The sequence below is a fragment of the Rhipicephalus microplus genome, chromosome X, assembly GCF_043290135.1.
Source record: "Rhipicephalus microplus isolate Deutch F79 chromosome X, USDA_Rmic, whole genome shotgun sequence".
NCBI lineage: Eukaryota > Metazoa > Arthropoda > Arachnida > Ixodida > Ixodidae > Rhipicephalus > Rhipicephalus microplus.
Window position 1 is genome coordinate 10,258,434 of NC_134710.1, and position 27,310 is coordinate 10,285,743.

At 48.0% G+C, this 27,310-nt stretch overlaps 1 protein-coding gene and 1 pseudogene across 3 annotated transcripts in view; both read left to right on the top strand.

Annotated features, from left to right (window-relative positions):
- Positions 1–27,310, top strand: part of Tnks (tankyrase) — a 246,530-nt gene that overhangs the window by 120,618 nt on the left and 98,602 nt on the right. For all 3 annotated transcript variants that reach the window (XM_037426582.2, XM_075881808.1, XM_075881807.1), the window contains exons 14-16: positions 23–121; positions 184–277; positions 23,132–23,257. In XM_037426582.2, coding sequence (XP_037282479.2) covers positions 23–121; positions 184–277; positions 23,132–23,257 — 319 coding nt within the window. The remainder of the gene's footprint in view (positions 1–22; positions 122–183; positions 278–23,131; positions 23,258–27,310) is intronic.
- On the top strand, positions 5,902–8,373 carry LOC142777426 (endoplasmin pseudogene; annotated as a pseudogene).

A 27,310-nucleotide genomic window follows, 5' to 3' on the forward strand; every position in this document is an offset into this window, starting at 1 on the left:
AAGTTTCTTTCTTCCTTGGCAGCATGGGGCCAGTGTGAATGTGTCTGATCTCTGGAAGTTCACACCTCTCCACGAAGCTACAGCGAAAGGAAAATATGACATTGTCAAGCTGTTGCTTAAGGTATGTATGTCATGTACAGTAAGTTTAATGCTAATTGTTTTGCTCCTTTTATTCTGCTTTAGCACGGAGCTGACCCAAGCAAGAAGAACCGAGATGGTAACACACCCCTTGATTTAGTCAAAGATGGTGACCAAGATGTTGCAGATCTTCTCAAAGGTAAGATTTTCACAGTGGCTTCACATTTTAGAAGTGTGCTACTACGAAGATGTGATGCCAACCAGAAAGGTTGGCACAGTTGCACCAATTGTGCCAAAGGGCAGCATTTACTATACTTCTGCACCATGTACCAGTACCAACCCCCTCCCTCGAGATTCGAGACAAAGCTGGTGATGAAGCTCGGGGAAGTGCTGAGGTTTGAGTAAAATGAAATGAGACGCAGAATACTCAACACAAAGCACCGAAGTCAAAACTCTAAAACTTTATAAATGCATATACAGTCGAGCTCACATATAAAGGCCCCACTTTTTTTTTTCATTTCATTTCATTTATTTGGGCATTTTCACAAAATCCCCATGAAAAGGGCAAAAGGAGAGAGTGTCTCCTGTCTTATCCCACTCTTTGTGAAGCATTTAGGGCAGGTGCAGCAAAACAACACATAGAAATGTTCAATAACATACGTATTGGTACGTAGTTGACATATCAGGGGTCAGAAGACGACAACGAGAAAGTGGTCTGTCGGTTGTGCGTGCCGTCCTCGATCTTAGTCGATGCTATACGCATCAGTTTCAATATAAATTCTAAATACAGTTGAGCCTGACTATATCGAACCCGTTTATATCAAATTATCCCGTATATCGAACAATTCTTAAACACGGTAAGTTTACATTGAGAATATGTAGCAAAAGTTACTGTTTTATCGAACGAAAATAGCAACGACAACTGATATATGAAACTCCATGTGCCTCAAAAGTGCCCCAGCAAGTTGGCTTTCCCTCGCGGTGGCGGGGAAAACTGCCGGCGCCACCCTAGATAAAGGTTAGACCCGGTTGTGCAAATGATCCTGGCCCGCTCGCAGCGCTTACAGCCAATCAGAGGCCGTCGTGCTTTCTCTGAGGCGCGGAGGCGGTAGAAGTGAGCGTCATTTTTTCTTTCTTTATGCTTGTGTGCGTGCTGCTGCCAATTCAGCATGGTCTGTGGTGTTGCCTGTTGGTGCTCTGTGAACTGTATTGGCGCGCTGTCATCATGGCTCGCGCAAAGAGGCAAAATTTGCCGTTCGCCGTGACACTCGAAATCATCAATCTGGTTGAGCGCGGTGAAAAGAAGTCCGACGTGGCTGCCGCGTACAAAATTCCAAGGAGCACCTTGAGTACTATCCTGAAGAAAAAGCAGACATCAGGGCCAAGTCGCACAAAGGCCAGGTGCCCGTGGCGCCTGACGTGTGCGCGCTGCTGTGTACGAAGCTGTTGAAGCGGCCGTTTACGAGTGGTTTGTGGACGTTCGGTCGTGTAACATCCCGGTGTCCGGCCCTATGATCGAGCAGAAAGCCAAAGACCTTGCTTTTCTGCTTGGCAGGAATGATTTCCAAGGCGGTTCAAGCTGGCTTCAGCGGTTCAAAGAACGGCACGACATCGTTGGCAAAGCTGTTACAGGTGAAATCAGAGCGGCAAACCTGGACAGCGTAGAAAAATGGCTCGAGGAAAACTGGCAAGATATCGCAGCATGATATAGAGCCCAAGATATCTTCAATGTGGATGAAACCGCTCTATTTTGGCAAATGTTGCCAAACAAGACACTTGCGTGTCGCGGCGACAAGACAAGCGGCGGCAAGGCAGACAAAGCTCGTGTGTCCGTGCTGTTGGCAGCTAATTTAGACGGATCGAAAAAGCTTCGACCTCTGGTTATCGGGAAAAGCAAGGCACCGCGGTGTTTTCGAAATGCGCTGTCGTTTCCAGTTACCTACCGAGCAAACTCAAAAGCATGGATGACTGGGGAACTTTTCAGCAGATGGCTATCGTCGTGGAATGATGATTTGGTAGGTGAAAATCGCAAGGTGGGTGTGCCTGTTCGTAGACAATTGTTCATCGCACCACTGCAGTACGACCTTCAGCAACATCGAGCTGCGTTTTTTGCCCCCGAACACTACGTCTGTACTGCAACCACTGGATCAAGTTGTTATACGCATAATGAAAGCCGTCTGTCGGAAGCGCCTGGTGGAGAGGCTGCTGCAGAACCTTCATGCCGGCAGGTAGATAAAGATCGACTTGCTCGGAGCTATTTCTATGTTGAGTAGATCGTGGGCAGATGTCAAGAAGGAGACGATCCAGAACTGCTTTAGGCATGCTGGCTTCCGCATGCCTGGTGATGACACCCCAAATTCTGACAGCACTGAAGACACCGCAGGTGTTTCCACCGAAGTTTGGAAAGAGCTGGCAGAGTTCCCGGGTGCTATCGACGGATCGACATTTGACGAGTTCGTCAGTGCGGACGATGATGTCCCCATCATGGGCCAATCACAGGATGAGTATTACGTTGCAGACGTCGTGCCGACCACGAGCCAAAGCGACAGCAATATGGAAATCGACGGCGGCCTTTTGCCTACATCCTCCGAAGTGATAAGTGCACTTGCGTTGGTCCAGCGCTATTGCTTGAATGTGGAAGGTTGTGGCCTCAGCTGCTCCGACTCGTTGGACAACGTGGAGGCGTGCGTGCTGTCGCAGGCAGCGAAGTCGTTGACACAGAAAAAAATCCGGGACTATTTTGTTCCACAGTAGGGCACACAAGTAATCCACCATATTAATAAAGTACTTTTCTTCTAGTTTGTTATGTGCCTTGGTGTCAAAACCTATACCGGGCCTATATCGAATTATGCCATATATCGAACTAATAAACGTTTTTTGGTGAGTTCGATATACCCGGGTTCGACTGTAGACACGCCTCTTGTCATTTTTACGTAACATCTTTGTGGTGGAGGTGCTGGGTACTTTCCTGTCTTCATCACGAAGCTCCGCAACGGCCGCATCATCATAGGTCCAACCATGTCACAGGTTGAACAACCATCGTCTTCATTACCTGTCCCTTCCGTGACTTCTACGTACGTCGTTCTACTTCCTGCTCGTGATCCCGGTGTATTTTTTGGTCAGGATGGCATTGACGAGACAAATGGATCAACCGGTACGAACGGGTCAGCGCAAGCTATAGATGGGACCCGACTCTTATGCTTGCCAATGTGCTTTTTTACCTCAATGGCCCACCGCTGGTGTGGTTCGAGACGCATGGAGCGGAGATTACAAGCTGGGACTCCTTTAAAGAGAAGATCCGCGACCTTTTTGGCGACACCGTTGGGGGGCAGACCGCAGCGCAGAATCAATTGGCGGCTCGTGCATAGACATCGACGGAGTCGTACGTCGTGTACATTCACGACGTCATTGCCCTATGCCGCCAGATTGACGAGCACATGAGCGAGTCTGAGAAAGTGGCCCATGTGCTGAAAGGCATAGCAGACGATGCCTTTAATTTTCTAGTATACAACAACGTTGCCACCGTCCACGCCATCATTAAAGAGTGATGGCAGTTCGAAGAAGCCAAGAGCCACTGTTTCACTCAGTGATTTATCCGGCTGCCTAACACAGCCGCAACCTCATCGTGTGAAGCTGCCCGCCAGTCCCCCATGTATGACATTGTCACGCGCATTGTTCGTCGGGAAATCGAAGCCGCTTGTTCGGCGCCTCTTCAGCCACCCATTTTCGCAACGCTCGCCTCTGACCAACAACAGCCGTCAGTGGCGTTAATACAAGCTGTGGTGAGGCACGAGTTTGCAAACCTCGGCCTTTCATCAGCATGTCCCTTGACTCGCCCTGAAGTCCCGTCTTACTCCCCTGGACACGCTCATCATTCACCTCCAATAATGCCCTTCCGTAACCCTTCGGAATGGTGAACACCCAACGACCGGCCTATTTGTTTTTCCTGCCACCAGCCTAGGCACGTTTCTCGCTATTGCCCCCGCCGTTGGTCAAACCAACTAGGTCATACCTTCTCTACCTCGGCGCACTTGCACCCGACGATCCCTCAACATTCAGTCGCAGCACCCTTCAATTTCTATTCGTCGTCATCTTACGAGCCTTCCACTGACGCCCCTTTGCCCGGTCGCCGCAGCTCCCGCTCCCCGTCGCCGCTACCTCGGCGCTTTTCCTCGCCGAGCTTCTCTGGGCGACCGCAGCAGGAAAACTAGATATTGCAGTTTATAGAGGTGAAGCTGCAATACCAATGATGGCCGAAAATCCTCTACTGACGCTTCCCACACACCACAGCCTACTTGAAGTACAAGTCAACCATGTTCCTGTGACTGCCCTCATTGACACAAGTGCGCACCTGTCTATTATGAGCGCTTCTCTACGCCGCCGCTTGCAAAAGATTATGACGCCGTCTACGACGCAGGCAATATGTGTTGCCGATGGCGATACTGTACCAGTAATCGAAATGTGCACTGCTCGTGCCAGCATTGCCGGTCGTCACGCCATGTTTCTTTTTGCCGTGCTAGCCCTCATGACCTCATACTTGGCCTTGATTTCCTTTCGATCGGCACACTCGGCCTTCATTGACTGTTCATCTGGTACCCTCAGCCTCGATCTTCCCATCTTTGCCAACTACTCTGCAAAGCTCACCAGCCGCTTAAGCCCAACCACTTTCGTTTGCCTGCCACCTCGAGCCGTCACGTACGTGTCTTTGTCCTCGACCCCTCCCGTTCCTGACGGTGGTTATATCGTTACGCTGATTACTGACGTACGATTGACGCGCAGTGTTACTATGCCCCATAACATCGCGACCATAGCGGATAACTGTGTGTTCCTTTCGCTCCTTAACTTTGGTTTCACCCCTCAAGTGTTGCCCTGCCAGATGTCTCTAGCCCAGCTAACTGCCATAACAGAGGACGATTTAAAGTGTTGTCGCTGTATCTGCTCCTGATCGAAGCGCAGCCTCACGGTCGCCCAGCTCAGACAATGCTATTTTTTGGAACATGATTGGATCGGAGCTTTTGCTTCACCAGGCCGACGCTCTCTGCCAGGTTTTGGCCTCATACAGTGACATTTTTGACACCGACGATCGTCCCTTGGGCCAGACAAAAATTGTCACTCACCGAATCAACACTGGTGACTGCGCCCATTCACCGTTGGACGTACCGCATGTCAGTGTTCGAGCGAGAAGTGATTCAGAAAGAAGTGGCCAAAATGCTTACGAAAAACGTAATCGAACCATCATCACGCCTTTGGGCGTTTCCCGTGGTATTAGTAAAAAAGAAAGACTGCTCATGGCGTTTCTGGATTGACTTTCGCCACCTCAACAAAATTACCAAAAAAGACGTGTACCCTCTACCACGCATTGACGATGCCCTCGATTGCCTCCATGGCGCCACCTTCTTTTGATCTCTCGACCTCCGATCTGGCTACTAGCAAATTGCTGTAGATGACATCGACCGAGCAAAGACCGCCTTTGTTACCCCTGACGGTCTTTACCAATTTGAGGTCATGCCCTTTGGTCTCTGCAATGCGCTAGCGACCTTCGAGAGAACGATGGACACGCTTCTGCAAGGATATGAATGGTTGACATGTTTGTGTTACCTGGACGACGTGATCATTCTCACCTACCTTCCATATTATATATCCATATATATCCATAATTCGGCGGGCCGGCATGCAGCTCGATTCCTCCAAGTGCCACTTTGGTCTTCATCAGAATTACCGTGTTGGGTCACCTTGTTCACGCTGCCGGTGTACGACCAGACCTGGCGAAAATGCGCGCTGTAACAAACTTCCCAGTCTATAACCGGCGTGCGTAATATAACCGGCGTGCGTAGTGTGCGTGTTGGTAGGCTTTGGTTGTGCTGCAGGATTCCGCTTTCGTGGCCGATTACCACTGGGTAGATCGCCAAGATGCGGGCTCTCCTCCTGGGCATTTTTGTCCTGTGCCTGTTTGCGGGACTGACAAGAGCAGAGGATGTAGGAGATTCCAGCGCTCCCACAGTGGACCAGGATTTGGGCAGCAGCCGGGATGGGTCACGGACTGACGACCAAGTTGTGGAGAGGGAAGAGGAGGCGATAAAGCTGGACGGTCTCAACGTCGCCCAAATGAAGGAGATGCGGGAGAAGGCCGAGAAGCATGCCTTCCAGGCGAAGGTGACGCGAATGATGAAGTTGATAATCAACTCTCTCTACCGAAACAAGGAGATCTTCTTGCGAGAGTTGATTTCGAACGCCTCTGACGCCTTGGACAAGATCAGGCTGCTCTCGTTGACGAATCCTGACGTGCTGAACTCGAATCCGGAGCTGACGATACGCGTAAAGAGTGACAAAGAGAACGGACTGCTGCACATAATCGACACTGGCATTGGCATGACTAAAACGGACCTGGTCAACAATTTGGGTACCATAGCAAAGTCGGGCACAGCAGAGTTCCTACAAAAGGTGGCAGAGAGTGCTGAAGCGCCAAAGGAACTGAATAACCTCATTGGACAGTTTGGTGTTGGCTTCTATTCAGCGTTCTTGGTGGCTGATCGTGTCATTGTCACAAGCAAGAATAACGATGATGAGCAGCATGTGTGGGAGTCTGACTCTGGCGAGTTCACAGTGGTCAAAGATCCCAGAGGCAACACGCTTGGCCGTGGCACACAAGTGACCCTGCAACTGAAAGAGGAGGCCCGGGACTTTTTGGAACTGGACACATTGAAAAAACTTATCGAGAAGTATTCCCAGTTCATTAACTTCAACATCTACCTGTGGACATCGAAGACCGAAACTGTGGAAGAACCTGTAGAGGAGACTAAACCAGATGTTGAAGAGAAAGATGAGGACAAGGTTGAAGAGGAAGAAGATGACGAGCCCAAGACAAAGAAAGTTGAAAAGACCACTTGGGACTGGGAGCTCATCAACAGTGCCAAGCCTATCTGGACACGCAAACCAGCCGAAATTGAAGACAATGAGTATGAAGAATTCTATAAGGCTATCACCAAGGACACAAAGGCACCACTAGCTAAAACCCATTTCATAGCAGAGGGAGAGTTGACGTTCAAGGCACTTCTGTACATACCCACAGTGCAACCCACAGAGTCCTTCAACCGATACGGAGGAAAGGTAGATCACATCAAGCTCTATGTTCGGCGTGTCTTCATCACAGACGATTTCCAAGACATGATGCCTAGTTACCTTAGTTTCATCCGTGGTGTTGTTGATTCTGATGACCTTCCCCTAAATGTGAGCCGTGAAACACTGCAGCAGCACAAATTGCTCAAGGTAATCAAGAAGAAACTTGTGCGCAAGGCCTTGGACATGATGAAGCGCATTCCTGCTGAACAGTATGAGCAGTTCTGGAAGGAGTACTCCACGAACTTGAAGCTGGGAATCATTGAGGACACTACAAACCGCACTCGGCTGGCAAAGCTGGTACGCTTCCACTCGTCTCATGGCGAAGGTTTGACGTCCTTATCGGAATACGTCTCTCGCATGAAGGACGGTCAGCAGACAATCTACTACATCGCCGGAGCTTCCCTTGACGAAGTAAAACGGTCTCCTTTTGTGGAACGGCTGCTGAAAAAGGGCTATGAAGTGCTGTACTTGGTGGAACCTGTGGACGAGTATTCCATCTCATCGCTGACAGAGTTTGAGGGAAAGAAGTTCCAGAATGTTGCGAAGGAAGGTCTCAAGGTTGATGAGGGGACCCGTGCTCGCGAACGCCATGATGCTATTGCACGAGAGTTTGAGCCATTGACCAAATGGTTGGAAGACGAAGTCTTCAAGGGACGTATTCTGAAGGCCATGATCTCCGAACGGCTTGCCACTTCGCCATGTGCCCTTGTGGCCAACCAGTTTGGCTGGACGGGCAACATGGAACGACTTGCGCGAAGCAATGCTCATGCCAAATCGCATGACACGATGAGAGACTACTACCTGAGCCAGAAAAAGAACATGGAATTGAACCCAAGGCACCCGCTCATCAAAGAGCTTCTGCGCAGAGTCAAAGATGACAAGAATGATCCACAGGCACGCAACATGGCAGAGATGGTGTACGAGACTGCAACACTTCGTTCGGGCTTCCTTCTTGAAGACACTCTTGCATTTGCCGAGCGTGTGGAGTTGCTTCTTGGTATGCTGTCTGCTGCTCACGTTATTACAATTGTACGGCCGCCCTTTCCGGGTCATCACAGATCATCACACGCTGTGTTGGCTTTCTTCTCCGAAGGACCCCACTGGACGACTTGGCCGTTGGGCATTACGCCTACAGGAGTATTTCCACTCGGTTGCTTATAAGCCTGGACGTCTCCATCTTGACGCCGATTGCTTATCCCGCTACCCTGTTGATCATCCCGACGAATCGGGCATCGAGCCTACCCTCAGCGTCATGTCAATGTCCCAATTTCTTCAGATTGGTGATGAACAACGCCGTGATGCTTCTCTGCGACAACTTATTGACCGCCTCGAATCTGCTTGGAACGGCTTGTCCTTTCGCATGTACGCCCTCCTGAATGGCACGATATACTGTCGTAGCCTCCAGCCAGATGGCCCTGAGCTCCTTCTTGTCATGCCGAAACATTTGCGTTCAACCTTCCTGCACGAGCTTCACGATGAACCAACTGCTGGTCATCTCTGTGTATCTCGGACACATGATCGCGTGCGCCGCCGCTTCTTTTGGCCGGTCTCGCCCAGTCCGTTTCCCGTTACGTGTCTTCCTGCGATAAATGCCAAAGTAGGAAGCGACCTGTTGCGCCCCTGGCTGGGCTTCTTCAATCGATCTCCATCCCAGCCGAACCTTTCTTCCGTGTTGGTATAGATCTTCTCGGTCCTTTTATCGAGTCGAAATCGGGCAACAAGTGGGTCGCCATTGCTGTAGATTACGCAACTAGGTATGCCATCACTCGAGCGCTCCCAACCAGCACCGCTACTGATGTTGCAGACTTTTTGCTCCACGATGTCATCCTACACCATGGCGCTCCTTGCCAATTACTCACAGACCGCGGCCGCTTATTTTTGTCCCGTGTAATCGACGATCTTCTGCGCTCTTCCTCGACGAAGCGCAAGTTGACCACTTTCTACCATCCCCAAACAATTGGCCTTACCGAACGGCTAAATCGCAGCCTCACGGACGTGCTCGCGATGTATGTGTCCTCCGACGACCAAGACTGGGACCTGGCGATACCTCACGTGACCTTCAACGTACATAAATGAACACTACAACAATTGAAAAAGTATAAAAAATTCAAACAAAGCTGGTTATTAGGGATAAATATGAAAGGTATTATCAATAGCACTATTAAGATGCTACTCTCTCTCTCTCTCTCTCTCTCTCTCTCTCGAAGACACTTTTTTTTAATATTCAACCTAGAGCAATGAAACTTGAGCTGTTTATGGAACTTTGTATGCTGATTTCAAATATATAACTAGTTTTTTTGCCAGTTACACACTTTTAGCTCTGCAACATGACAAAGTGAAAACCTTAATGCTTTTGCCCCCCCTCTTTTCATCCTTAAACTTCTGTAATTTTTTACCCATCATAGTTTGTAATGCTTCTAATAACGTGTAGAGTGCAAATAACTAATTTTAAAGCACATACAAAATATGTAATACGCGTGAAAAATAATAGATATAAGAAGTCTATATTTCACCTACCCAAGTGAAGGTATACATACAATTTTTTTATTATACAATAAACTATTGAAATTTAAACTATATTGTCACATGCTACAAAAGGTCTTCAACTAGGAAGAACTGAGCCGGCGGGGAGACGCGCCGAAAACTGGCAAGATGGCGGCTTCAATAATAAACAACTAGCCAGAGCACGCGCTGCTCCAGAACATCGTCTTCCATTCTCACGGGCAGCCATGGCTTGCGCTTGCCGTAACTAGCGGCCAAGTTGCATTATTCCCCCCCTCTGAGAAAAAAAAAAAGGCATCACTCCGATGCTCGGAAAGTACAAAGGCAAAGTCGGGGCGAACCAATAGAAAATATGGGCATACACAAAAACAGCGATATGGTTCATGTGCAGTCGTACTACCGCGTGAAGTACGGCTTCAGGCGCACCACGTGGACAATCTCTGAGGAGTGCCTTCGCCGTCGTGGCGAGAAGGCGTCGTCAGGGACTACCTCATAGTTCACATCGCTCACGCGTCGCAAGACTTTGTATGGTCCGAAGTAGCGACTGAGCAGTTTTTCTGACAATCCCTGGCATCAGACTGGAGTCCACACCCAAACTTGATATCCTGGATGGTATTCAACTTGCCGATGGCGAGCGTTGTAGCAGCATGCGTCTGAACTCTGCTGGTGCGTAATGTGTAGGCGTGCTAACTGGCGGGCTTCTTCGGCGTGGGTAAGCTCCACAGCATCAGGAGTGATAAAGCATCGCAATTGTGTGGAAGCATCGCATCCAGCATGGTCTGGACCTCATGTCCATAGACAAGACGGAAAGGCGTGAATCACGTAGTTTCCTGGACGGCAGTATTCTATGCGAATGTGACGTACAGTAGCACCTGGTCTCAGGTCTTATGCTGGACATCTACGTACATAGATAACATGTCAGCGATGGTCTTGTTGAGTCGCTCTGTCAAGCGGTTGCTCTGCGGATGATATGCCGTGGTCTTGCGATGGCTCGTGTTGCTGAGCTTGAATACGTCATGAATGAGCTGTGCCGTGAATGCTGTTCCTCTCATAGTTCACATCGCTCACGCGTCGCAAGACTTTGTATGGTCCGAAGTAGCGACTGAGCAGTTTTTCTGACTATCCCTGGCATCGGACTGGAGTCCACACCCAAACTTGATCGCCTGGATGGTATTTAACTTTTCGATGGCGAGCGTTGTAGCGGCATGCGTCTGTACTCTGCTGGTGCGTAATGTGTAGGCGTGCTAACTGGCGTGCTTCTTCGGCGTGGGTAAGCTGCACAGCATCAGGAGTGATCAAAGCATCGCAATTGTGTGGAAGCCGATAGTTATAGCGCGAGAACAAAACGACGACACAGAGACAAGGAGGACACGCTCGTGTCTTTCGTGTCCTTCTTGTCTCTGTGTCGTCGTTTTGTTCTCGCGCTATAACTATCGTCATGCCATACCAACTAGCCCAAGCTGCCACACTTCTATGTGTGGAAGCATCGCATCCAGCATGGTCTGGACCTCACGTCCATAGACAAGACGGAAAGGCGTGAATCACGTAGTTTCCTGGACGGCAGTATTCTATGCGAATGTGACGTACGGTAGCACCTGGTCTCAGGTCTTATGCTGGACATCTACGTACGTAGATAACATGTCAGCGATGGTCTTGTTGAGTCGCTCTGTCAAGCCGTTGCTCTGCGGATGATATGCCGTGGTCTTGCGATGGCTCGTGTAGCTGAGCTTGAATACGTCATGAATGAGCTGGGCAGTGAATGCTGTTCCTCTGTCTGTGATTATGCACGATGGGGCGCCATGTCAAAGAACGATCTGGTCCATAAAGAATTGGGTGACGTCGGAAGCAGTAGCGCGTTGTAGTGCCTTTGTTTCGGCGTACTTCGCCAAATAGTCGGTGGCTACTACAATCCACTTGTTTCCGGCAGATGATAGCGGAAAGGGCCCCAGTAAATCGATTCCTATTTGATCAAATGGCGCTCTGGGTGGTTCTATTGGTTGAAGAAGCCCCGCGGGCTTTAGTGGCGGGGATTTGCGGCGCTGACATTCCCGGCAGCTTTTCACGTATCGCTTAACTAATGCAGAAAGCTTAGGCCAGTAGTATGCTTGTCGAACTCGAGCGAGAGTTCGAGAGGAACCTAAGTGACCCAGATATGGGCTCATCGTGGCAGGCAAGAAGAATGTCGTCACGCATGTCAGTTGGCACGACTAGAAGATAGGTTCTCTCATTGCCGTTGGAGTTTTTTTTATACAGGACCCCATCTCGCGGACAGAACGACGACAGACTTCGAGTAATACATCGAGGTATGGACGAGTTGCGTCCTTCAAGTTTTTCGATAACTGCGCGAAGTTCATCGTCCGCACGCTGTCGCGTAATCAGATCTGTTGTAGTAAGGGCCCCAAGGAAACCATCGTCATCCTCGGTGTTGTGGCCATAAACTTCGACAGGTGCACGGGATATTGAATCAGCATCTTCGTGCTTGCGGCCCGATTTGTAAGCGATCGTGAAATCGTATTCCTGCAGACGAAGACTCCATCGTGCCAGTCGCCCACACGGGTTCCGTAGGTTGGCTAACCAGCACAACGAATGATGGTCGGTCACTACCTTGAAGTGGCGTCCGTAAAGGTAAGGCCTAAATTTCATCGTGGCCCATACAACAGCGAGGCATTCTTTTTCTGACGTGGAGTAGTTGACCTCGGCGCGGGAAAGAGTGCGGCTAGTGTACGCTATCACTCGCTCTGTGCCCTCTTGTTGTACGAGGACAGCACCAAGACCCAGGTTGCTGGCGTCAGTATGAATTTCAGTATCAGCGTCTTGGTTAAAGTGAGCGAGGACTGGTGGTGTCTGCAAACGCTCCCGTAGTTCAGAGAAAGCTGCGTCTTGTTCTTCCTCCCAGACGAATGGAACATCTTCACAAGTGAGTTGAGTAAGCGGTTTAGCAATCCTAAAAAAATTGGCTATAAAGCGCCGATAGTACGCGCAGAGCCCTAGAAAGCGACGCACTGCCTTCTTATCACGTGGAACAGGAAACGAGGCCACGGCGGTACTTTTGTCAGGGTCTGGTCGAATACCATCCGCACTGACAACATGGCCGAGAAACTTAAGTTCCTTGTAACCGAAATGGCATTTTTCTGGCTTCAGTGTCAGGTTAGTACAGCGGAGCGCTTCCAGCACATTCTGCAGACGCTTCAGGTGCTCCTCAAAGGTTGCAGAAAACACGACAACATCATCGAGGTAAACTAAGCACGTGTGCCACTTTAGACCGGTAAGAACAGTGTCCATCATTCTCTGGAATGTCGCAGGTGCAGAACAGAGGCCGAAGGGAAGCCCTTTGAATTCATATAGGCCATCCGGTGTAACGAAGGCGGTTTTTTCACGATCTCGTTCATCAACTTCGATCTGCCAGTAGCCACTTTTCAAGTCTATCGATGAAAAATACTTGGCCCGCCTCAGTCTGTCGAGGGAATCGTTGATGCGAGGCAGTGGATAGACGTCTTTTTTAGTCACGCTGTTAAGTTACCTGTAGTCCACGCAGAAGCGCAGTGATCCATCTTTTTTCTTCACGAGCACGACCGGAGATGACCAGGCACTTTTCGAAAGTTGGATAATGTCATCTTGCAACATCTCTTTGACTTGAGCATTTATAACATCACGTTCCTTTGCCGAAACGCGGTAAGGGTGTTGTTTTATGGGCGAGGCGCCGTTATACGTAATTATTCGGTGTTTGGTGATCGGTGTCTGACGAACCTTCGAGGTGGACGCGAAGCACTCTTTAAATTGATATAACAGTTCACGTAGCTCGGTCTGTTGTTGTTCCGAGAGGGTCGAGTTGACATCAACTTTTCCAAGTAGTGAAGTCACGTCGCTTGGTGTCGGTCGAAGCCCGTCGTTGGCTGATGTAGATACGAAGCATTCAGAAACGTCTGCGATAGGGTAGGCGAAAGCGATGGTGGTGTCACGAAACAGGCGCCGGTACTCGTTACTGAAATTAGTCACAAGTAGGACAGAGTATCCGTCATAAAGCGGGACGAGGCTGCGTGCAGCGCAGACACCTAGCGCAAACAAAAGCATCAAGTTGCCTTCAGCGACAACCTCACCATCTCGTAATTTGTCAGACACCACATTAACAGGACGCTTGAACGCGGAGGCAACATGATGCTGTCGGCAGAAACGCGAAGCGTGCATTCACGGATGTCGTCAGGTTTGTCGGAGGATCCAGCTGTCGAAAACATCACGGTACGCTCTCGAAGATCGACAATAGCGCCGTGCTCCCGCAAAAAGTCGACTCCGCGGATTAGGTCTCGGGAACAGTCACGAAGTACGAGGCAGCTGGCGAGAAACGTACGTCCCCGAATGCTCACTCTGATAGTGCACATGCCGATTGGGGTGACTACGTGCCCGCCGGCAGTACGAATTTGTGCTTCGTACCAAGGCGTTACAACTTTCTTTATGTGCGCTGCTAGTTTCCCGCTTATGATTGAGTAGTCCGCACCTGTGTCCAATGATGCACTAACGTCGTGGTGACCGTCGACTACCACATGTATATCCAGAGAAAATCTGCTTCTGGCTTTCGTCGCTGTCGTTGGGGAATCGCTCCGTGTCCGTGCTTGCGTCGGTGGGAGGCCTTGCTTGCGTCGAGTGTCAGCGGCCTCGCTCCCGAAGGTCGCTGTCGTTAGTTTTCCCGCCTAGGGCTTGGCGAGCGCGCTGGCGCCACTCCTGGGAGGCTCCGAAAAGTTGGAGAAGATCGCCTTGAGGATGGGGACCGCCACTGCCGCCGCAGTGGCATGCGCTGCTGGGAGAGATAATCTTCAATAGCTCTCGGTCTTTCGCCAAATCTCGGCCGTGGTGCGTCGACGGCAAAACCCTGTAGTCCGAGGCGACGATAGGGACATTTCCCGGTACACATGTCTAGCTTCACCACAGTGGTAACACAGTGGCCGTCTGTCCCGTGTGCGCCATACGTCGGATTTTCTGGGAAGCGGCTGTCGATTTTCTAACTGCTGAATTGGCAGCAGCGAAGGAAGTGTATCCTGATGCATAGGATTAACGAAGCGCGGTGAAGCAGGAATATATCGGCTTACAGCTTCTGCATATGATGCACGATGTGGCTCCGCCGGGACAGGCGGGACATAGCTGGAAGGCGGCGGCACTTGGAGAGCCTGTCGTACTTTGTTTCTGACAAGGCTGCAAATAGACCCTGCAGTAGGTTGGGACTGGCACTGAATCTTTTGTAGTTCGTCGCGCACCACCGATCGAATGAGATTGCAAAGAGACTCGATGTTGATGTTGCCTGCCACACCTCCGATCTGACCTATTGACGAAGCGGCACTCACTTGCCGGTCGTACACAGTAGAGCGCTGCTGCAGCACTTTTTTTATGATTGTGGCTTCGGTCGAAAATTCCGCCACTGTCTTTGGGGGACAGTGAACGAGGCCAGCGAAAAGCTGCTCCTTCACTCCTCGCATTGAATGACGGACCTTCTTTTCTTCTGCCATATCAGGGTCAGCTGGACGAAAGAGGTTTGTCATGTCCTCGACGTACATCATGACGCTTTCATTCGGCATTTGGAGGCGCGACTGAATCGCTCGCTCGGCTCGTTCGCGGCGATCGGGATTGGCCCAACTTGCCAGCAGGTATCGACGAAAGACGCTCCACAAGGGAAAAGGCTCACGGTTTTCGTACCAAGTACGAGCGCCGTCCTCCAAGCTGAAATACACGTTCCTCATTTTGTCGAAGTCGGTCTAACCATTGTAATCCGAAACCCGTTCGAACTGGCTTATACCCCTGTCACACGGGCACCCGCTAAGACCGTTTAACTCCCTCGTCCTTACGACAACGAAGATGCGGTCCGTGTCACATGGCCACCCTTACCCAAACGAAGGTAAACGGAGCGTTTCGCAAAGGACGTTCAACGATCTCTCTTCGCAGCGAAACGAGGTACTCTCGCCCCAGCAGTCTAGAGGTCAGAGAAAAATTTCGAGCACTAAGTGGCCGCAGTAAAAGAATAATACATTTTGGCAATCTTAAACATTCTTTCGTTGTAGTACTCATTCACAACGCGTGTTTGTTTACATATATTTACGCCCTCCAGAGTTCACTTACTCTCAACACCGATGCTCTACACTCCGTGCCTAGCACGTGGTGCCTCGCGAGTCGGGCCGGCCGGCGCCATTGAAAAATATTTCGTCCATGCGTGTGGTTGTGGTCGTCTCTGTGTCACTCATGGCTGAAGAACACAAAATGTGCGCTCACGAGGCAAGGAAGCACAAGAACTTTCTTACACAAACATGAACACAGGCAACAAATTAACTAAAAGCACAATGTGGCCAGCGTCACTAGCAGCATCGCTACATTTAGCGAATTCGTTTTTATTTGAAAATGTTTTTATGGTTTGTTAGCCTCTTACCTCCTTAATAGTGTTTTTTGTAAAAACCCCAGAACGAGGATTCACAAAAAATTAATAGAGATGAAATTAGAATACTTTTCCGAAAATCAAACAGCGCCAGCTGAGCCCCCTCGCGCCAACTGTTACAACCTTTTCATTGCCATGTGGCACTGCCACAACAACTCCTTCTCCGTCGAACCACCTAGGCGAGATTTACGTTGACGGTGTTGATCGGAGTTTAGTGGTGGCCGTGTGACAGGGGTATTAGCCAGTCTTCGACATCCTCCAAGACGAAACCGCGGAACACCTTCGGCACACGTGGCTTCCACAGCGTATGATGCGTGGCTGCAGCGCTTTCCTGTACGTTGGAGGCTGCAGCGCCTTCCGTAGCGTTCGGGGGTGTAACAGGCGCCATCTCGGGAAGAGGACCACGCTCAGGAGGTAGTCCTCGGAGTTTTCGGCTTGAGCGGTGGACAGGTGTTGTCACTGCAGGTACAGGGCTACCTGGAGGCGTTTGGAACATCGGCTGGGGGTTACCCAGCAGCTCTACCAGTTGTCACGTGTTACAAAAGGTCTTCAACTAGGAAGAACTGAGCCGGCGGGGAGACGCACCGAAAACTGGCAAGATGGCTGCTTCAATAATAAACAACTAGCCAGAGCACGCGCTGCTCCAGAACATCGTCTTGCATTCTCACGGGCAGCCATGGCTTGCGCTCGCCGTAACAAGTGACTAAGTGGCAATATAATTGCATTTGTCATACTTTGGAAAAAATTTGGGCAAAATTTTATGCAGATCAGAGCACTAGAAGTGCCCGAAAAAGGAGGGGCACATAGGAAAAAATGGCAATATTTGTGTTTTGAGAAAAACGAGTTTTAAAGTTAAAATTTAGTTTTATTTATGAAAGATATCATTAAATCAGATGAAATGAAATTTGCAGACCGAAAAGAACAATTCTTCTTGTAGTGGCCACTGCAACTATACTCCGTTTCATACATCATGCGCAACGCTGTCAAAGCTAGCGCTCTTGTTTGCGCTGTGTACTGCCGCGACCAAAAAGTAGTGCGTCGCTTGGGGTGTACGAGAATCAATAAATGCTTCTCGGGAAACTTCTAAGCATACATATTTGTCATCAGGTTAAAAAACAAACGCCTGTGTTGTTGGATAAACAATCCAAATATGCGAGTTGGTAATTTATGTTTGTCGCTTTCGTATCAGGTTTTCGCTCTCCGCGCGACCCGCGCCGCCATTTTTTTTTTTTTACTTGTTGTGGCAGCTTCGAAAAAATGGCTTCCAGCTCTGCGTCCTCGACCACCTCGACCACAAAAAACAAGATTTCGAATTGAATTCGCAAAAATTATAAAAAAAAAATGGCACCACGTGGATTCGAACCCATGCACTTCAAAACTACGGTGAACTCTCCGGAGCGACGCGTCAGACCACTCGGCTACGAAACCGCGCGGAGCAACACCTCGTGTTTTCTTTACGGACTACTTGCCTAGCCTTCACAGCGTTGCACCTGATGTATGAAACGGAGTATAAAGTACGCCAGCACCATGAGTTTGTCCCTCTCGGCTTCTTCGAGCAGACTCCTCACAGACATTTCGCTCTCAGACAGGGCCATGAAACGCTTGCCAATCTTCCGCTCCATCTGGCAGAGCCTTGTGCCAAGTGCAAGCTAGGAAGAAGTTCGACAGGATTGCGAAATTTAAACTAAGTCCAGTGTCATGCCACTTTGCAGCCATGCTTGTGCCACATACCGTCGTACATAACGGCAATGTCGTCCCTGTTAAGTTCTTTCACTGCGAGCCTCTCAAGATTGGCGCTGACGTCATCCATTGCCGCATCGCGAACTTTCTGGCTGACGGGTGTGAATGACTTTTGATGCATTGGCTTTTGCAAGCCAACAACTGCCGCAAATCGGACCAGCTCCTCATAGCCTATTCCCACTGAGTGCGCCGCACAACAACTTTCACTTGCGAATAATGCTGTTTTTTATTCATAACGGAGATAATTACACGAGAAAAGCATTATTCAGCTGCGCTGCTAGACAAGACATGGACCCCGCAAATAGGTTTCACAGCATATACAGGGGCGCAGCGGTTAATGGCAGTCCCCGATTCGTACCGTGTGATAAACCAGTCGCGGCACTTGAAAAATGCGCAGAAGAGTGCTTCTTTTTATTATTTCTTGCACTGCATCAGCGAGAGAAACGGTTGGTATTTGAAGAGTGAGGCTCTACTCTTCCACTCATGTGATCAACAATGACGGGCGGCGGCGCAATATCGGTGGCAAGGTGCTCGAAGACTGCACACTTTCGGCCTTTTAACAGGCACCTTGTGCTCTTTAGATGAAAATTTAAAGCATTTCCAGTTAAGTCTCAACCTGTATTATTTTTCTCATAACAGTAGAGGTACTAATCTTATCAAAACAGGCGAAAATGAAAAATCGGTAATTTTGAAAAAAACTCGCGTTTTTCGACCCGCATCTCCCCTTAACATATATTCAAATACATACAAATCAAAGAGTACTATGAAAAACAGTGATAAAATAATATTCCTTCCAAAGTTGTGTTACCGCCCTTCTGCACAGTCAGTGATTCTCAGTGCAAGCAGTGTTCAAGAAGCTTCAGGGCTGTAGTATATCGTTTTTGTTAAGATTTTGCCAACTTCGCAAACATTACAAACTATTTTGGAACCTACGTGGCCTCTAGCGATAATGCTAGAATATTCGACGGCATGTGTATAGATGCCGACGCGCTTGACCTCTTTTCAATTGATCGACAGTCAACGCCCTGTTCACCGCTATCAGTACTGCTGTGTTACTGTAATCTGACTTTCCATTTACCGGCAACAAGTTCGGCCCAATAAACAGTTTTCATCTGAACATCCAGTCTGCTACCTTTGTCCACGTCGCGACCTTGTGACAATATTACATACATTACTTACTTTCAGCACATGCACCCTGCTAGTGTGCAATTTATTACATTCATAATTCGCTTGCTGAATTGTGTTTTTAGGTCTGTAGGTGTCTACCCATGAGCAACTCAGCAGGACTCACTCCATTTACACCCGGGGTGTCCCGGTATGTGAGAAATGCCAGGCAGCGATCATCCCCTTTCTGCCGCAGTTCCTTGACTGTCCTTACCATCTGCTTCACCTCCCCATTCGATCGCAAAAATGGGGGCTGCTGGTGACGTGGTGGAAGCCATAGGACTCTGAAAAAGCGGAGAATCCTTTTGCAACAAACTGAGGACCGTTGTCGCTGTGCACCAGCCTCGGAATTCTATGTCGTACGAAAACAATCGTGATAGTGTTGATGACTGCACGTGCTTTGGTTGAACGCAGGCTGATGTCTTTCGGGAAGTGCGACGGGTAATCCACCAGAAGGACATAGTCTTGGCCATTGAGGTGAAAAAGATCAATGCCGACTTCTTCTTATGGCAGAGTAGGAGTGGTGGACGACAACATGGGCTCCAAGCACTGCACCCTGACTTTGGTGCACCTGGAGCAGTTCGACACCAGCGTTTCTATCTGGTTGTTCATGCCCGGCTATCAGACTCCTGAGATAAAGCTTTCCATCTTGAAGCCTTGATGCCAGTCATGGAGGGGCTCTAGCATCTGGCGCTGAAAGGCGGACGGCACGACAATGCTGGAACACTTCAGAAGCAGTCCCTCACAGCTGCTGAAGTCTCCTTGATACTGCCAGTAATTCTTCACATGGAGAGGCTGTGGCCAGCTGTTGGCGCAGTACTGATACAGGAGACTGCACTCGTCATCGTTGGCTTGGGCCTGTAGCAGGTGCTGGAGCTATGAAGAGATGATGTCTGGGAAGGAGCGAACAACTTCTTGGGCAAAGAGCTCGACTTGATTCACCCGGTTGGATGAATAAGAATCCAGTGGTGTGCGCAAAAGTGTATTTGCAGTTGTTAACAGCTTCTCTTGTATGTAGAGTACTTGGTACTGGAAGCACATGAGCTTCAAGTGAAATCGCTAGATCCGAGGTGGCAGTATATCAACTTCCATGGAACCATAGAGTACCAATAACGGTTGGTGGTTTATCTCGCCAAAAAGGTAAAGTCCGCTGACGTATTCCTCGAATCTTTGTACCGCCCTGCCAGCTGCCAAAGCTTCTTCTTTGGTTTGACTGTACCGACATTCTGTGGGCGTGAGGGAGCATGATGCAAAAGCAACTGCTTGATGTTCGTGATGCTTGATGTTCGTGGAGAAGTACTGCCCCGAGACTGTAGGAGCTGACGTCAGCAGAGATTGTGGTCTTGTATTTGATGTTGTACCGAACCACGCATAGGCCTGAGCACAGTAGCTTCTTTAGTTGGGAAAAGGCAGACTGCTGCGCTGGGCCCTTAGTCCAGGCAGACTTCTTGAGCAGCAGTGCCTTAGTTGGCGCTGTCACCTCCGAAACAGGTGGCAAGAAGCGTCCAATGTGGTTTACAAGGCCTAGGAAATGACGAACTCTTGCGACATCTTCAGGTTTATTCATGGTTTGGATCGCCGCAACCTTGTCTGGGTAAGGAGAAATGCCTTTCGCGCTGATCATGACGCCCAGGAACTTAGCTCTAGAAGTGGAAAACGAACAGATTGTGCGGTTGAGCGAGACTTTTGTCTTTTCTAGCCAGTCCATAAATTGTCTGAGACGACTGTCATGTTCGGAGCGTGTCTTCCGAAAGACGAGAATGTCGTGGATCATGTTCACCACACACACTTGGCCTTTCAGGATCCGAGACATCGGCTGCTGGATGTTCTCCTGTGCAGACGTAATCCCAAACTTGGTGCAGATGAGTGAGGCGCAAAAAACATTTCGTGAAACAGGAGGAGCAGAAGAGAAGAAAGATCTGCTCCTCCTGTTTCACGAAATGATTTTGCATGTCAGTCGTCTGCTCCAAGTATGCACCAACTTGCCCAAAAACAAGTCTTTTTGTAAACCAAAACGGTAGCCGGAGAAAACAATAGCGTCCAAATGAGGTAATGAACGTAGTCAATTTTTGGGACTTGGGGGACAGCTTGGCCAGGTGGAAGCTTGACGTAGCGTCTTAACTTAAAAAAAATTGTTGTCTCTCCAAGCAGAATGAGGCATTGTTTCATTGTAGGAAGCATGTGGCGCTCGTGAACAATCACCTTATTAAGGTGAGTCAAGTCTGCGCGCAGGCGATAACCGTCTAAGGCCTTGGGGACGACAATCAATACAGCTCATCACTTGGTGTGTCCACCCAGCGAATCATGCTTTCCGGTTCCAGCTTGTCTAGCTGTCTTGACGAAGTCTTGGAGAGGGAGTTGGATGTCGCCAGGGTACGCTCGAAGGAAAAGGCGTTTGCAGTATGATAGTGTAGGCGTCAGGGAACGTCCCAAATCCTCGAAAGAGATTAGGATTGAGATACAAGTCACCCCTGGGCTATGAAGTCCTCGCAACTTCATTGAGAAACGTTCAGACACAGAGGGCTTGGATTGTTGGGAAGCCTAGCAGCAAGACTGTCTTGGTTGCTAGGACGTAAAGAAGCTGCTTGGTTGACTTGCCGTGCCAAGACAGAGTAGCGACATAAGTGCCTATGACCGGTAGGATGTTTTTGCTCGGGCCTTTCAACTCTCTTGGGATATTGAAGCTTCGAGGGGACACCTGAAAACGTACTGGGTACAACCAAAGCTTCGGCGCCGGAGCCAACTTTGAAGGAAAGTGGGTGCCCATCAATGAGTATCTCCAAAAACTTCACGTTGAGTGCTCTTCTGTAACTGCATGCAACTCAACGAGGCAGGCCGGGGGTTTCTGTGTGTTTTTTTTTTGCGGCACACGTTTTGTAGGCCTGAAGTGACGGTACGCCACATGCGTGCCTGAGCAGATGACCGGGATGTTTACTGTGATAAGGCTTTTCGCCGGCGATAAGTTATATTGGCGCGTTTGTCGGTGGTCACCACCTCGCCTTTGTTTTTTCCCTGATGGTTACTTGCAATGTCATCGCCGCAATCGCGCAGAAGTCGAAGCAGTTTATCGGCTGATCTCCGCACTTATCAACATGACTGAAAACCATTCACGGCACATTGTCGCGTCAGCAAAGTTCAGTAGAGCAGTAAAATTTTGTTGCGCGAAATGTTATCGCTTTACGCAGTTAGTACACACTAACCGGTAGGCATAGGCCGAACATTATGGCTTAAGCGGCCCGAAATGCATTAGTTTTTATGAGACGTAGGAAATTTGTCGCAACTATGTTTTAACCGTTTGTTTGCATAAAGTGGGTACGCACTAACATGGTTTGACTGTACTTAGTTAACTACAAAAGAAGCCCCAGAACGTCGAAAGCGGAAAAAACGGAGGGGCAGAAACAGAGACAAAGAGCAGAGACGTGGCACTAAGAACTCGCGTTTCGGAAAAAGCTTTCCTCCCAAGTCCGTACAGCGCACGCTCCAAAAACAAACAAAAAAACCAAGCCAGCTAATCTAAGCAATTCAACGCTGTGCTAGAAACAAACATTCTTTCTGGTGAGAGAAACCGAAGCTGCATTAACACAGTTGTCTGCACCAACTTTCCAGATATGAAATGCCTCAATAATTTCTCGTTCATGCTGTATTTTAGTCTTAGCTAAAATTGTCTCCTTATCAAAGAGGGGCGTACAACCACACAACTTGCAATGCAACAGCAAGTTACCACCATTGCCCGAGGGTAGAAAATTTTCATGCTCCCTCAACCGAGCATCGACACATCGACCAGATTGTCAAACTTGTCACAACCTAAAGGAATGCCATACACCACCATCAGTAAATTTAAGTGATTGATATGCATTTAAAATGATGCTTTTGGTACCACATCTGTGAATTGGCCTTGAAGTACTATACAAACTTTTTTAGATTGATTTAAAGGGATGCCATACACCACCATCAGTAAATTTAAGTGATTGATATGCATTTAAAATGATGCTTTTGGTACCACATCTGTGAATTGGCCTTGAAATACTATTAAAAAATTTTTAGATTGATTTATTATCCCAAGGTTTAATTTTGTGTGCCTTGGGCCAAACCTATTTTTGTCTTCTTTTTATTCAGGTGATGCTGCACTTCTAGATGCTGCTAAAAAGGGCAATCTTGCAAGGGTCATGAAGCTGGTGACTACTGAAAATATTAATTGTAGAGACTCTCAAGGCAGAAATTCTACACCACTACATTTGGCAGGTATGTGTGAAGGCATCGTTTCATACCACACCTGAAGCACTAGGCATCAGGCGAAGAGCTGCGATTGCATATTATGAAATATGCAGTTTCGTCGAGTCGGAACATTGCTTATAGCTTATTATTAAGTCTTTCGTTGCCATGCCTATTCAAATCCATCACCGGTGATTGATGCTTTGAATTTCCAATTTGGGCATGTTGGATTTGTGTCTTGTGCACCTAGCACCTCCTAGTTGTTAAACTGGTGATTGATGAAACCAGTGAAATCGATCACCGGTGATTGATGCTTTGAATTGCCGATTTAAGCATGTTGGATTTGTGTCTCGTGCACCTAGCACCTCCTAGTTGTTAAACCAGCCACTGAATTTTCAGAAACAGTTTTGATTTGCCTGTTTTTGCTACACGGCAATTTTTTAGATTTTTGTCTGAAGCAATGTGTACTTGAGAGAAATGAGTGTCACTCGCGGTTATGCTTCAGTAACATTAAAGCTTTGTAGTTAAATGACCACTTGAAATTGAATATCAAATTATAGTCTGAACTTCTCAACCTGACAGCGTTGAACGCTGACAAATACTTGAAGTTAACACCTCCTATTCACTTTAGAGTTGTTTAGAGCAAGGGAAGATTTATTCTATTATAGCTTACTTCCGAAGGTCCGCCACATCTACAATATGTCAAGATGGCCGTTTCAGCCAGTTTCCAGCACATTTGGTTTCCCTTTGCTTGTTTAATCAGGCAGACTGCATTCGGTGTTGTTAGTCACGCCCTTGGCATCACCATGTGTGTGCCGCTTGAAGCTATCTTTCAACCACACCTAAATTCAGTGACTAGGAGACGATCTTGGAGTCTGAAAATGACATGAACCCAGTTTCAAGTGTTAAAGGCAACAATGTTTTGCATCTACTTTGGACCTTCGTTGCTGTTCAGGGGTCGCTTTCGTTTGCGGCCTCAGGTGGTCCCCTGTGCTACGGGTGTGTCGTTGCTGACCGTTGTACGCAGTATTAGAGCTACTCTGGTTACGTCCAAAGTACACACGTCGCCCGGGCGCGATGTGTTGGCACCGGCTGTCAAGTTTCTCTTCAAGCCAAGAAGGCTGCCCTGAGCTCATCTCAGCCTTCCACCATAGGGACCCAAAACAACACTTTGTAGCGCTACGACTCTCGACATGCAGCTCCATCTCTGGCAGAAGAATGAAAATTTGGGATGTAGGTCACACGTTTTCTCTTTTTTCTGCCGCGATACCTCTCGTTTACCGTGCACGTGCAGGGCTCTCGCGCTGCATGTGAAGCGCTGCCTACCTCTTAAAAAAATCTTCCAGCTAGCTGTATGGCCACTTCGAGAAGCAAAGGTAATGAAATCAGAAAAGTTGGTTAATCATATTTACGTTGTGGAGCAGATGGCGATGACGCCGGACTTAACGCGAAATGTATTTCCGAAGTCTGCAACATTACCGTGTATGATAAGTGGAGGTAAGCTTCCTCCTCTGATACGTTAAATATACCTAATGGTCTATATGCAGTGTGAAATGAAGCCACGCATGCTATCGATGTTATACGTTAACGGCAATGAAAAACATGATCGCTGTTTCGATGTGCACGCTGGCAGTAGCAGACGTGTACTGTCGTGAACAAACTTTCGCAGTGTGTGAAAAATAAAGATGACACGGCCATAGCACTAAAAAGCCTGATCAGGCTAGAGTCGTGTGCTTTGTATCACTGGAGCATCACCCTTTGACTAACCTGCAAGGCAGCTAGCATAGTTTTAACCATTGCGGAGTGAGTGGAACTTTACCTTCGTTTCCCCCCTCCCCCAATTTTTGCGTCGAGCTTGCACTCCGATTTTATGAAAATATTGACTGTATAAGGCCTGCTGTGCAAACGCGGCTCAGCGTGATAGGTGCCGAATTTCAAGAACGATGTGATATGAGGTGCGGGATGAGATTACGCAATTAGCGCGCACGGAAACATACAGTAAAAGCACTCTACAGAGCGTAGCACATTACATAAAATGCTCTCTTTTGTGGTGGGCGAGAAAGAAAACCGCACATCTCCGAATGTATAAGTGCCAGTTCAGTTCAGCAGCTGAAATAAATACCACCCTAATGAAGCGACAAAAATAGAACAAACCAGGAATGCGATGTCAGTTTGCTGAAAATGCACAGACGTTCGTTCTGGCGCGATGATGCAAGCTTCACGATGCGTGAATTGCAGGAGGTGAACCTTTGACAATGTGTGTAGTTCAGTTAAAAGCAATCAACAACGCAACGCTAACCGTGGTATGACTTATGCGAATGTGAACATTCAACAATGACAGCTACATCTCACAAACACAAGGAATGAAAACCCAAAGTTGCTTCAACATATGACTGTAACTGGACTTTCACAATGCGAGGAGACGGTGAGCTATTATTACTGCCGCTGTTGCATGGACGTGCCGTGTTACGTACTGATTCAGGCACTAGTCGAAACAAATGATTTCAAGTTAATTCACACAATCAATACGGAAGGCGAGACAGAGCTAGAACTTTATTCCTTTAACCGCGAGGATCCATGCTCGTTTTCTTTCTCTCCCGTAAGACTTGTTCGGCAACCAATAGTTTTACAGGTAGATCGCGTGACTTGGTGCTGTCTTCATTCTCGTGGCACAGAACAATACTTCGGACCTCGCTGACGATTCCGTGTGGCCGCTTCTTCCATCGCGGAAAAGCAACGTCAACCAGCGAGCGTCTTGTTCTGGCACGCCAAGCTGACGGCATGCTGCTGAAGTTCCCCGCACCAACTCAAAAACGCGTGCCGCACGTATTCCGGCTGCAGTAAACTCATTGAAGCGCCTGCGCACTCTGCTCCCCAATTCCCCTGAGCTTGCCGCCAGAGCCGCTGCGCAGTGGTGTCGTCGCTCCGCAAACTTGAACTTTGGGTCCCTATGAAACATCATGAGACGTTTTATAGACCACGTGTGATTTCCTTCTCTTTTTTTTGTCACTCTGGTGGTGACCAATACAATTTGCAAGAATACAAATAAATATGCTTGGTTGCATATTTGAAATGCCAGACCTACTGGCGAAGTTCATTGGACTTTTGGTTTATATAGACATTGTTCACATCCTAAACATCGATCTCTAATAGAACATTAGCTGGCTTTTTTCATGAAAAGCAAATATTTCGTGCGAAAAGTGGATGAGTGCACCTGTGTCTTACCAAAAGCCATGAAATACTTCACTGCATAGCATGAGCAATAAAGCAGTACTTCATTTTAGGTTTTCTTAATGAATGGTAATAGCAGCATTGTGTAGAGCACTCATTATTTTTTATGCTACAGTTCAAACCCTTTATAAGAGGCATGCTCTGGGCAGCAATTCTTGTCTCTTATACGAGATGTCTCTTATAACCAGGGTACCATGTGCGCATTTTCCTATCAACCTGTATTTTGCTTTAGGCACACTGGTGTCTCTTATCCCCATTTGTCACTTATATCAGTGTCTCTTATAAAGGGGTTCGACTTTATTTATAGGTCATTTATCTTTAAAATTATTCTCTGAATTTTCTTTGTTTTGAATGCTTTTGCACAGGCAGAGTTTTTTATTGCTGTGTTTATCAACTGGCAATAAAATTTTACATACATTGGGATTTTTATTTGTTCCATAACATCCTTCTTGCTCTTCAACATATTTTTTTGCAAAAGACATGATTTGCTGCAATGAATACTGAAATATTTTTTATACCGGCAAAATATTTTTTTCTGATACCTACGAAAAATGGCCATTTTCTCACCGTATCAAAAGAATTGAAATTTTTTTTTGAGTGGTTGCTAATTTTACTCAAATTTGCAAAAGCAATTAGGCTAAACAATTATCGATTCATCCACATAAATAATAAGCAAATTATATTGTTTTAAATGGATTATAAACTCATAAAGATGTTATGTCACAGTGAAGGTCAGTGATGGGGAATGTCTGAAAATTCCATATGTACAGCAGTGTTTTAGTGATCAAGAAGTCAAGGTTAATGTAAAATATGGGAAAATTCAGAAGCTATCATGAAGGATTGACCGAAATT